Source organism: Ruditapes philippinarum, unplaced genomic scaffold (assembly GCF_026571515.1).
Source record: "Ruditapes philippinarum isolate M1 unplaced genomic scaffold, ASM2657151v2 ctg127_1_1_1_1, whole genome shotgun sequence".
NCBI lineage: Eukaryota > Metazoa > Mollusca > Bivalvia > Venerida > Veneridae > Ruditapes > Ruditapes philippinarum.
Genome location: NW_026863855.1, coordinates 146,448 through 160,616, shown reverse-complemented (window position 1 = coordinate 160,616; position 14,169 = coordinate 146,448). Strand labels below are relative to the sequence as shown.

Here is a 14,169-nt window from a genome sequence, read left to right as displayed (position 1 = left end):
CAGGTAATAACGTATTTTTACACTGCAATTTATATTTGTTACTAAAGTTTACTGCATTGATTTTATATGACAAAAATATAATAGGGCTTTTATAGTTTCGCTGATAATGCTATGGCGCCTTCCTATCGAGATTTCAAACTTAAACACATAAAAAACTCACTGCCGAGAGCATGGAACTCAATTTTGCATAGCGTCAATTATAATGTATTTGGTGGCAAAATCCAAAATAGTGACGCTCAGTAGGTTTTAGTCATGTAAATGGTGGATTTATAAATGGTATAAAACTACAATTAATGATTAATACATTTGTATATTTCGTATAATTTTATTTTAAAGCAAAATTATAGCACGAACATTTCTTCTGCGAAAGAAAAAACACTGTTGTGACACTCGAATATACTATTTAAGCCAAAGGGCTCACAATTAATAACATATCAACATAATAGAAGACATATCTCATATACAACATGTCGTTACTTTTGTAATTGCAACATTCTGCAAGTAGTGCAAGTAAAATAATGTAAATTAATATATGACAGCTTTAAGATTGAAACTCAATTTAGTTCGACTATGAACATCTAAACTGTTTTTAAAGATAGTTGTGTACAGTTTAAGTATATGTAAATGAAAGGCACATACATTTTGCCAAATATTTATTTATAAATCCCTGGGTTATTTAAAACATTTAAACTAGGACAATAAAAGAGAGCTTTGATCATAAGCATTTATAATTTTATATAAATGCTGAATTAGTTATATGAGCATTATACTAGAAATGTGATATACATACATGTATACCAGTTTCATGCAAAATGATACTCGTTCAATTGTTGTTTTTTGTTATACATAATTTACATTTTCTAATGCCAAACAATCAAAAGCGAACTACTACCCAAAGACGCTTATTTCAAACAAAGAGAGTATTTTGATTATATTCCACGTAAAATAATCAGATATCTGTTAAAGTGAAACAATTTTCCCAATGCCTGATAAGTCTTACTTCATCCATATTGCACAATTTGAATATTTACATTAAATAAAAATCTGGAGAAAGTGTGATTGTTCGGAAACATTAATCACAACAAAATTGCATGAAGTCTGGTCTATCAAAGACTTGTGATGATATTTTGGGCATTTCATACTTCTTTGTGTCTCAAGTGTTTGAATATTTCCTTACATTGCAGACATGTTTAACAAATTGCAGTTTCAATTACTTTTTTACATAATTATTGTTATAAAAGGTGTTCGTCTCATAACAAGAAGCTTATGTAGATTCGTGAATTAGTCTACTCGATGAGTTATGATAATACAAACTGTCTGCATGGATATGTCTACAGCTAAATTAAAATCATGAATATTGTATATCGTATACAGCTGATATGGTCATATTGTAAATCCTCATCGTTCTGTTTTGTTATTTTGTATTCAGTCAGAATGCAGCATCGTTTTCCTTCCTAAACGACTGTCGCGTAAGCGTATATTCTGTTGCATTATGTACTATATTCATTGACAGTTTCGAGTACACTTATGATACAATATTTATAAAGCGCTTGTTCAAAGAAATACATTTTAAAGTGTTTTTCAAACGTTATGCTTAAAATAGATCTATATATTGCATGTATACATTTAATTTTCATTTCTTAATAAGTAACAATTTAATCATATATGAACAAGTTATACATTTAAATGAAGACAAAGCGTGAAAGGTGACAAATTGGGCTTATTGCTTAGTCCTGTCTTTATAAATTAACTTAACCTTACCTGCTAAAGTCGAAACTGATAAGCATTTGCAACCAGAACAGAACCAGAAATTACTGCATATTCAAGCAATCAAAGCAAGCTCTATATGTTAGTAGGTCATGTTTGTATTGAAATCCCTAAACAATTAAATTAAAAGTCAGGTGAAATTCAGCAGATTTATGGTTTAATTAGATAAGCCCTAATATCTGTAACGTTACCGACATTTTCTGACAAAACCCATATTTATTTTTGCATAAGCATGCCTTATGCCGAAATGTTATTCTGTAAGATTGAAATTGAAATATGAACATGTTTCGTAAAATAAATATGTCTGTATCAATGATACACTTAGAGTCAGATAAAGTGCGCATAGCTACTGGCAATATTGCAAATAAAACAATTTACATGGCATTTTAGGACACCGTACAAGGTGTCAATATACTTTTGAAATCATCTCTATAATCTATATACATGTAATCATAGGATAAGTTGAACAGATGATATGTCACTATAATTTCATTAAAATAATTCCAGAATTAATTTTAAATATTATTTTCACAACGGAGAAAGAGTCATACAATGAATTTAGATGATCATCTTATATACAACGGCTATAGTCGGCATTTTAAAATTGAGATGTTTAGATATTATCTTTTCTCTATGATATGCTATTCAAATTCCATACACTTAATGGCTAGGTACATGTTATGTTAAATAACCATTCAACATTCTTACTTTTTCATTCTAAAACCGGATCTTCTTAAGGGTATTTTATAGTACTTGTTATCTTTAAAGTAATTAAAAGGCAACACACTTCAAGATTGATTTCTGAATGTTTCACTCCAATTTAAAATATCGAGATTTATTCTTATTCTGTACAAGTTAAGAATAATGAATTTCTCTTTTTTATCTGTTTCATTTTATAGTTTCACTTAGGTTCTACACAACTAGATCGGATGCACATGGGAATAGCCTGTTTTGTTAATTGGTTTGTATTTCTTGTGGCAATATAATGATTCCAAATTACAAGGAATTATAATTCTGAACCAGAATTTTACTTTCCTCTAAAAGAATCTTCATTTAATTTCACTAGCTGCTCAAGAGACAACTAAAAACTTAGACATTTCACAAATTTGCAGAAATGTGATTTAACAGTTATAAACACTCAAATTAAAATGTTTACTTTTTGTATTAATGTCTTTGCAACTGATAATGAATATACGTTTTCGGATTGCAAAACTTACCTTTTTTGTTAAGATGGACTGATGTGATATAGACGATGATACCGCACAAATGTAAAACCAATAAAATATCAAATGTGAATTTTGAGTATCATTTGTATTGTTGTTGTTGTTAATTTTTTAATGTTCATATTGAGTTCCTTCAAAAGATATTTCTTACTTTGTTGATAATTCTTTTTAAGTAAGGTATAAAAGTACATAAAATACTATAGGCTACTTGAAATTTGCTTTTATTTTATTTTATTTTATTTTTTTTAATTTTTTTTTTTTGCTATGCACAAAATGCAGTATCAACAAAAAATTTAAAGTGATTTAGAATGCACAGGTAGTAAATACAATGTTGTCCTTGATGCTGTGGATACATGTTAACTGCTATACCTGTTTGCATTGACATTATGTTTACAATTCTTCTTGACAGACAGGTCAAAAATTATTCCAAACAAACGTTAAATATGCAACAAGGAAGCAGGTAGAAATTCAAACTTATTTTCTCAGAAATGGTTATTAAAACATCATGTGCAAACTATATGCTTTTGGGTAAAGCTTTCATTTTGTTAACTATGAATATAAAAGGGTTGTCAGCCATTTTCAATCAATAGATCTTGTTGAAGTGTTTCAAAACAAAACGTGATATTCATACACGCTTAACCTAACCTTTTTACTTCCTGCATTTAGTGTTTGGTAAACAAGCTTGTTTCACGGCAAATTAAAAAGTGATTTAGAATGCACGGGTAGTAAATACAATGTTGTCCTTGATGCTGTGAATACATGTTTACTGCTATACCTGTTTGCATTTGACATTATATTTACAATTCTTCATGGCAAAGAGGGCAACAATGATTCTGATGAATTTGCTTTTAAAAACTACATTATCGAACAGGCCAGACGATAGTTTTATTGAAACTAGAATAAATAAATATTATATGTTTGCATGTAACTCTACAAAATATCGCTATTTTAATAACTGCACCTGAAACATGACAAATGTGTGTTCAGATATTGTCATCATGCTTAGCACACCTGTCAACAAATCAAATATCGTCATTTCCTTATTACTTTCAAAATTCTTTTTGAAAAGCATTTATTGTCTAAAAATGTGACTCTATGTTAATTACGTTGATATTCTACGGATTTTCTAGACAAAAATAAGATTTTTACTTAGAAAATATGAAAAACAAGAACAACAAGGAAAGGCGGCATTCAATGAACGCAACCCCCACACGACCAAGCAACAAGAACCAGTAGCAAGTAGCCCAGGCGGACCCCAATGAAAAACAGGACAGGGCACAAGACAGAGCATGGACAGGCTAATCACTAAAATGATAAATTATTTGTAACTGATAAGTTATTCAAAGAAAACAAATAAATGATTGAATAAAAGGACATAATTTGTAACTGATAAGGAATTCATTTACCGCTGGGTGCTGTGCGTTGTACACCATTACATAATATTGTTAATCTATTTATTTTTCTTAAATTGAAACATTTACTACAAGTTTTGCGTGTGCGTAATCGGTTATTACTGCATCACATCTTTTTCTCAGTTAATTAATGATCCCATTCATGATTGACTTGATTCGAACCACCAAACTGTGTCATAAAGATAATGAAAACAAAAAATAACACACACGCGCGTGCGCGCTCATACATTTTTTTTATCTTTATTTATACTTTTGCTAATTGAACAATAAGTGTTAAAATATAACAGTATGAAATGAACTATGAAAATTGAAATACTGTAAAAATTCTATAAGCATTGAACATTGAAATATTTAATTTATCCATGCCTTAATATATGTTTCACGATCACAAACATGTTATCTTTAAGCAACAGATATATATTAGGCAAAAAATGCAGATTGAGTAATGGTAGATACAGATTCTGTAATTGAGAAGAACAATATGCAATAAACCATGAATCGTGGTCCCATGAAACCAATTTCTATGTTACAGTTGAACAAACGGACATTCACACATCGCATTTTATTGCATAAGGCTTTCAACTAATAGACTATAAACCCTTTGTCATTGTATGTTATAAAGTAAATTTTCAATGCTTCATGTATTTGTGTTATTATGTCAATTTATCTGACACTTTTAAGTTTAACGATATTGGAACAAAATAGCAATACGTATGACAGACGGCATTTGATTTAAAATAAATTGCTGAGGTTTGTTATTCTTTAATTTAAGAAAGCAATAAACATGATGGATCAAAAATGCTATAGGTTTTCGCCATTAACTACACCGTAAAAACTAGTTTATTTCATGTTTATTGTAGGGTCAATTAGGGACACGATCTTTAATTTTGTTTGACCTTCATATCAGTTGAATCAGAGAGGAAACAAAATAATGCTGTGGATTAATGTTGCACCAACACAGTAGAAGTCATTGGCGACTTTCCAGCTTTACTGTCGGAGGGAGACTTCGGCTGCCCATCGGCATTATTTCAAAACCGATCGGGCACTTGAGTAGAATCACCGACGTCCCCTTAGCCTTTGGGATCAATATATTTGATAAGTAGGTCATATTGGATTTTAATTTGTCTGATTGCTAATTTGACTAAATAACTTACTTTAACAATGACCATAACACGGAAGTTGTTCTATTTACAATCAAACCGCCGGATGCATATTGACCCATATGTGGCCAAACCCACTAAGAAGTCATGGTGTCAACTGTCAATGTTTTGAGGACCAAGCCTCCACAATCCACGTATGCAACGTGTTCACTCAATTCGGCTTTTGGGCTAATTCTGCGTATTAAACAAACTGTCTTTCGTATAAATGGTATTTAGCAGAGTAAACTAAAAGGTTCCAAAGACATGGTTTATTATTTATTGTCCCTTTGTTTTATTTGATATGGTTTTATGAACAACAATTAAACATAACTAACATTTCCTTTATATAGTGCTTTGTAAACACACATTTTCTTTAAGATAATATTAAAGCTGATTTCATAAGCTAAAAAAGCAAACATTATTGACTTAATTGATTTCCAAATTGGCTAGAATTTAATTCTTTTGAGTATTGTTTACATTAATTCAATCCAAGAGATAAACTCTTAATCCATTGCAAACAAATTGATTATATTACCATAAAAATAAGATTGATTTAGCTTTTTTCAAACTGTTATAGTAAATTCATTTGATTTTGAAATCATTTGTATAAGGTTATGAAAACAACATTAAGTGCATGACAACAAAATAAACATGATTCTCTCTCTCACAAATTAAATTGAGTTTATTTAGTTCATGTCAAACAGTCTACCACTGATAGTACAACTTATGTGTGTTCAGTGTTTATTACTAATTTGCACAAAGAATATTTAACCATGACAAATCTATTTTGATTATAATGTTACTCCTTTTCATTGGATTGAAACAAATTAAGGACTAACGTAAAGCGTTATCCCTGCAATATTCTTTTATGACGGAGTCACTTCAATAAATGTCTCTTACAAGAATCAGAAAGGGAATACACAAAGAAAGTACAAAAAGAATCATTCTAACACGACCCGCATTTTTCCCTATTGAACATAGAAGAACAGAAAGTGTGGAAACAAATCAAGCGCAATTTTGCTTAACGGCAACATTTATTTGTTGATGTCGTGTTAGAATCGAAATAATATATCCAAATCAGTGATTTTATCGCTTGATAACATCACTGTTTGTCGTTCGGATGCGCATCATTATATCACTCGGGCTACGCCCTCGTGATATAATTCCTCGCATCCGAACTCCAGATGTTATTGAGCGATAAAATCACTGTTTGGGATATATTATTTCTTAATTTTACGTTACACTTTGTTAAAAAAAGGAACAGAAATACCGTCATAAACGAACCGTCAACACTTAGTTTTTCGAAATGCTTAAAAAGCATTTTGTTGAAACATGTATTGTAATTTTCCAAACGTGAACGTTTTGAACGGAGAAATAATATCATTTTCTTTCATCTAAAAGTTTATTTACGAAATGTTGTGCGGGATCTTTAAATTAATGGCAGTTATTCATCAACATATATTAAAGATGAAATTTCAAGTAATCGTTATTTCTTTCTTGCTCCGAAAATGTAAGTTGACAATTTAGTAGGCAAAATATATAATTTCTATTACAAATGTTGTCAAAAAGCGTCGGATTATTAATCGTTTTTTTCTGGAAATGTGTGATCAATCCCGTTAAGCTGTAAGGCGGTTTTTTGTTTTGTTATTTGCTTTGTTGTTGTTGTTGTTTTGTTTTCTTTGTTGTTGTTTTCATTTCTTTTACACTTATTTCTTACAAGTGTTGATTCTACGAAAGATTTGAATGTATATTAGACAGCTTATAGCTTCCTGCAGAAACAACTAAAAGAAATTCTGTATATTATCTAAGAAGCAGATATTCATTGATCGTAATCAAAGGGGAAAACCATGAAACGCGCTACACAATTACAATACTTTCAATTACGTCAAAGCAAAAAATATCATTATATCACTAAACTTTTGTGGCACTTATGAAAAAGCGAAACATACATATTTCCCATTGTAAAATGATAAATAAAATAAAATTGTCACATTAAAATGATTATAATGTTTCTCCTTCTACTTTAAGACGACAAAAGACATTTCCGAGATCAATGTCTTGATTGATTGTAGACTTTCAACATCATTATTTTCCTCCGGGGCATAGCAACAAATTGTAAGTATTTTGTTTTTGCAGGATATGAGTGTACACGTTTGATGATTGGAAAATTTTGATTTATTATATTTAGTTTTTTTTATAATTCAATCTTAAAGAGTAATTGATAAATACAAAAGACATCTTTATATCAAAATAACATATTTTTCAATGCCACATTTGTATTGCAATACTAAAAAAACGGACATGTAAGTCAAAATACTTTGCCACTGACATATGTAAATTCCCATGTGTATTCAATTTATACATGTATTGTTCACGTATCTTAAGATTTCAAACGTAAATTGCTGAAGTTTTTATATCAGTGATGAATAAAATTTGACAATACACCATTTACTAACTGCTAGAAAAATAATATTTCTAAACAATAAAGCCTTTTAATGATGCTAACTGGTGCAGATTTATTGAGAATTTGTGCATGACTTATTTATCTGTCTTATTTGAAATGTTGTATTCGTTAGAAAAAACACATTTTCTATTTTGGTTTAAATTATAATTATTATGTTCATCTGCTATGTTCAGAAGTCAGATAAATATAAAAGATCACTTTTTTTAAACGGTAACAGTCTCCGAAGCAGTGTACACCTTATTGATGACTCTATATTGGAAGATTTTGCTATCGTGTTAAAATGGAGAAAAACAGAATTCCTAAAGAAGCCCAAAACTACAAAATTGAAACATTTTCCGGCTCGGTTTCACTGAGCCTGTCTATGGACAATGGTTGTATTAACAAGCTACCATCAATGCCCATAGCACCGGCTTAAGCAGAATTCAAGCCTATTTGCAAATTATTTCATGTCGGTTATATGGGTAGAAACAGCAAAAAATAAGGTTTTTGTCTCTTACTTTTTGTATTTACAAACTAGGATACCTGGTATGCATAAACGTAACAATAACGCAGTCATTTTTTAAATAACTTCCCGTTCTTATTTAATTGTCTTTTGTTGGGAAGTCGTTTTAAAATTTGATGTTTCATATTAATGAAAATGTTTTGAAACTCTTTGTCATTTACTCCATATATCAATATAATAAAAAAAAATCCATTATCCATTGGTCATGAACTTTATTACATATTTGATGATATCTGAAATTGCTTCTATTGTAAACAATTAAATTGAATGCAAATTAAACACATAAAAGTGTCTCAATCAAAACTCACGTAAACATTTTTGTAAATACACTTTTAATAGATTTTGCCGTTAACTAGTTCGTTAAACTTTGCTAACTTTGCTAACATAAACTAATTCATATATGAATGGGGTGTCGATAAAAGTCAATCCTCTTAAATTACCAATAAGTACAAATGTAAGATTTTCTAAACATGTATAATATTAATTTGGTATCAGGGTGAACAAAAAGAACCGCGTACAAATAAAAAATGAATGATACACATGTATGTCTATATACATGTATTTCTGACAAACATGGGTTCCACATGATCAAAATAACACCTTATCGTATTCAATTTTTTTTTAATTTTGTCAGAAGAATACGCAAACATTATTATTCCGACAAATTGGTTTCAATGTGTACAATATATCTCACCCTTAAGTTGTAAACATAGTCAAAGGTTTCTATAAAATTGAATGCAGCTTTGTAAAATGATATTCAAGCTATTAACATCATAACATCGTCATGCAATCTTCAGAAGTCTCATATGCGTTTAAATTCTGTAAATATATTAGATTAATTCGTTTGACGGAAGTGTGCTTATATTATAATGTCATTTAACATCTTTTCATTTTCCTTAACCTGAATTGTACCCGTATTATATAAGAAATTATCTTGATGACAAGGTCTTACGTTATCTTATTATTTCTCTTTATGCAAATAGAGTATGACAATTTTACGACAAGATATACCATAAAGATTGCTTATAGGGCTGCTAGAAACCATTACTGATTTTATCATATACTGTTGTTGGTATAACGCGATATTAGAATACAGAAAAAAAACTAAACACTTAATTTGTGAAGTGCAATGTAAACAAGAACTTTTTGAAGCTTTTTAAAACATAAATAGCATATTTTAACTGATATGCAAATATTCTAGATTCTGGACTTCGGTTTATTGTCATATTGTTTTACATGCTTTCGTAGAAGGTGAGATAAATATATTTTCGAAAAAACATTGGTACGAAAAAGAAATCATCTCGTAAACGGATACGACAAGTTGTTAAAACAGTTTTTTTATATTCATACATACATGTATTTTAATAACTCTTGCGCTTGAATACAATTTGTTAAAGTTTTATCGTTTAATATGTTTTAAACAAATCGCTTAGCAATATTATTGAGTTTCAACGAAACTCCTACTTGTTATATTAACAATTTCACACAGTATAAATTTTTAATAGGAAAAAGAGAAATCTAGAGAGCAATTTGTCCAAACTAAATTAAAAGGTGTTGTCGAGATGTAAACACATTTTTCTCAGCTGTTTTTTACTACAGTATATTCTGGTATAATTTAGTAAATATAAATATCATTTTCTATTTAATTTTGTTGCAGTTACAACACTTCAACTGAAAGCTCGCCTGATTGATGTGCACATAAAAACATAAAGTATTTGTTTGTTATGTAATTTGAATTTGTAAAACAGTTTTCTTTAAGTGATATTGAAAAAATACTCTCGTAGACTTTTCTTGTGGAATATCTTAAATTCACATTTAACTAAAATTGCAGCTATTCATATTACTCATTTGACGGCGTGCCACTTTATGTTACCTAACATTCTACGAGTATTATTTGCTTTTACAAAATAAAGACTGTTTGATATGCCATCTATGAAACAATGACATTAGCAAACAATGGCTTACATTTCAACGAGCGCTTGACGCACGAAAATATATTGAACTTTTTGTGTTTTTTGCATTTTTAAAGTTTTGCAATTAATTGTTGAACTTTTAACGTAAAGTGTTAAACCTTTTCTTATTCATAAAACTAAACGCACTGTTATCAAGTTTTGTCTATGATTTGATCAACTGATTGTACACCGATTGCATTAAATGTATCAACTTTTAAATGTAACCTTGCTTGCTTAATGGATATTGTAATCAATATGAGTAAATTCAGACGCCAGATTTTATTCGTTTAAGCTATTAAATTTTGCCAAAGAACATGATTTTTTTCGTTTTACATTCGTAATGGTATTTGCTGTAAACTATGTCATTCAATGATTCAGAAAGCGTGTATTGTTTGTATTATAAATAATTTATTGTCAAACAAAAGTGGAAATGCATATCAGCCAAAGCAAAAGTTAGGTCGCCCGGCCGTTTCAGATTCAGAAAGTGTCTCGAAACCAGTCCTGACAAATATGACCCGTTTCTGTAATTTCCGATTTACCTATACACAAACGCGCCAAATACAAACAAAAGTTATTGAAAGATTTTAATATCGACTCCACTCTCCATTTTTTCCGGATGAGTAATTTTATACAACATCTGATATGCAAATTAGCAAATTACGATTCCTTCCGAAAACTAGCTACAGGCATCGGATAAAGTCGGCCAGTATAAAAAGCACAAAAATAAATCCTGTTCAATCGGCTCTAAACTTGAACACAATGTGTTACAATTTCCAAAAAAAATCATATTGCTGACAAGTTCACCAGTATTGTTGGTTAAATATACGAGTACACTTAGATGAATCATTCAGACTCCGAGATTGACCCGTGACTAATGAATAATCAGAGACAGTTTATTTTACATGTTTTCCTTCAAATAACCTTCATATTTATGCCGATGTTTTTGAGAATATTATGATAAAACAAACCCTTCCAGTATATAACTTGATGTTAGTAGTGTGACGTCACAATGAAATTAAATATCTTTGCGTTCCGTACACAGGAAATAGAGTTATTAAAATATGCATATAATGTTTCGTGAGTAATTTGACCCACTTACCTGATACATGTGATATATGACTATGCTTAACGTAACTTGGACAGTTGATGTATGTTCTTGTGCCAGGTGTTGTATCTTGAAAACACGCGTAACCGTCCCATGTGCGTGGACAAAAGATGGAAGCAGATGCATTCCTCCTTGGTGTACTCAACTGGTGTTCACAACATGTAATTGCTTCGTTACAACAGTCACTCCATCGAGTACAATCATTATCTGTCAGGGAGGCACATATCAACTTTCTTGACGTAACATTATTAACATCTGCTAAAACTGAGACATTCTGCAAGTGAATGTCATTAGCATTTGAAGACACTAAATTCCAAGGTTGTTGAGAATGCGGTTGAAAATCACCCCCAGAATGGAACAGATATTTGTAGCACATAGAACATGATAACAGCCGGAAAATGCTGACAGGGAGTTCAACAAACCGTCCTCGACAAGTGGCAGACATTCTTAAATTGTGCGTATTAATTATCTAAGAAAATTAATTAGCGTGTTGAAAAATACTCCTATTTTAACTAAAATCCAGATATTCAAAACGCTCGAAAACCTTAAAAGTACATACGAATATAATGATTTCTGTTTAACTTGTTTTTCTAAACTCATTTTACTTCGTTTAGAAACCTATACATGTCCGAATTATCCAATAAATGAAGTTTAAACTATATGTTTTGTAAAACTCTCGCTTTTAGAGGTCGCATAGAAATATCCATTTTTACAACTTTAACTATCATTGTTTAAAGGTTTAAATACATGAATTCTATCCACATCCACACTGCTCCAATGAATTGTTACGGAGTTTTTTTTGTAGTTAATATTGTAGTATTACATTAAATATTCATATATGCAACAGCACAACCTTTTAAGGTATGCTTAGTTTGATTTAAAATTAAATAAAGATACAGTTCCGGTATCCTTTTTTGTACGTCGGAGTTTAACTGCTACCGTGTAAAATAAGCACGCGCGACCGTCCTCCGAAAAAGATACACTTCAGAATATCATTTTTTATCTTTTATCCGTCAGTAATTTATATGTATTAGGAATAGTTTCAATATGTATTACAAAATTATCCGCACGAGGACGCTAAATCTGTATCCGCATTTAATGTTAATCATGACGAATAAAAAATGATAAATAAGGTACATGTACATAGTTTTACTGTATTTATTTCGAAACACTGATTTTATTTTTACTTCTCATGACTAAAAATATATCTGCTTCATTTGTACCATTGAGATGGAGAGAGTAAATATAATATGTATTGCATGAATAAAGATGTACATATCTAACTTCAATTATATTTAATATGTTTGAAATCTGTTTAAATAAGATACACCATTCTGTTTTTTACGACCGCATGCTTCACTTGTTTCAGATATGTTTTGATATGATCATAAAATGATTTTAAAAAAAATGTATATTGGATTTGATTCCTTCAGTTTATTACCATGCATATATCATTGCTAAGTTGTGAGAAACGATATGGAAATATGACTTACAGATGTATGATAACGTTTTATTAATTCGTTTCTTTGTCCTGTTTCTATTTTCGGTTAAAGTTTAATTTAGCGTGAAATCTTATCGTTTCTACTCTTTCTTAATAAGTATTCGGTAAGTTTTAAATTAATTTTAAATATAGCTTTATTACATGCGTTATAAACTGAGAAGCATCTAAGATCTTTCTTTCACAGGAAAGCTGGAATGTCGCAATATGACCTAAACAAAGTCGGCATGACTGAAAAAACAAATATCATAAAAACAACATCATAAAAGTAAACAATAACCAGAAACAAGAATTGATTTTCATTAAACATTAAAACTTTTTAATTGTTCACATGTTGCTCTTTTCTGTTTAAACTGGTGTGATTTGTTAAGCTCATGTAAAGATGACAATCTTTCGGCAGATGCTACCAATTGTCATCATTGTAAACATTTTTAATGTTACCGTAACATATAATCTGTTCCATTGTTTTGGTTAAACAAGGTGAATAAGGCAAAATAACACCTATCCTATCTCATTGTATATCTCACATAAAATTCAATTAACATTTAACAAGGTCAGTGAACCTTTGGAAAATCCGAACGATGATTTAGCTAATGTGAAATACGTAGTTACATAGCATAATCAATGTGCAGCGACTTTATCGTGATTTATAGCGATAGTTGTTTTTGATATTGGATTTAAAGTGACTTTGTCTGTAATGGAAAGTCTAATACAATAGATAATTATTATATTAATAACGTTTTTAGTATCATACATAACAGAACAGTACGAAAATATTAAATCTGGATATTTTTTGCATGTGCGAGGTGCATGATTCGATATTACATCTAATTAACTATTACTTATAGATTGGGTAATAAAATGCTCTAAAAGAAAATATCAGTATTCATCATATCACTTGAAACCTAATTTTATCAATATTGTATAAAATAAAAAAACAACATCTAATTAATGCATTTCTATTGTTTTCGTCAATATTTGAAATACAATGGGTGTATTGTAGACCAATTCAGTTTTAAAAAAAGGTTCCTTAATTTACACGCCTGGAAAAACGCCTCCACAACTATTGTTCAAACATAAATTGACCAATTTGTTGTATTCTAAACC

The 14,169-nt window shown here is 30.0% G+C and overlaps 1 protein-coding gene across 3 annotated transcripts in view; it reads right to left on the bottom strand.

Moving 5' to 3' along the window:
• LOC132723536 (calcitonin gene-related peptide type 1 receptor-like) overlaps positions 1-14,169 on the bottom strand; it is a 131,845-nt gene that overhangs the window by 104,479 nt on the left and 13,197 nt on the right. Inside the window, exon 1 of one of the 3 annotated variants that reach the window (XM_060708267.1) lies at positions 11,559-12,153. The exons of the other annotated variants lie outside the window; for them this stretch is intronic. Within the exon in view, the coding sequence (XP_060564250.1) occupies positions 11,559-12,009 (451 nt within the window). The 5' untranslated portion in view covers positions 12,010-12,153. Of the gene's footprint in view, positions 1-11,558; positions 12,154-14,169 lie in introns of those variants that run through there. 3 annotated transcript variants of the gene reach the window in all.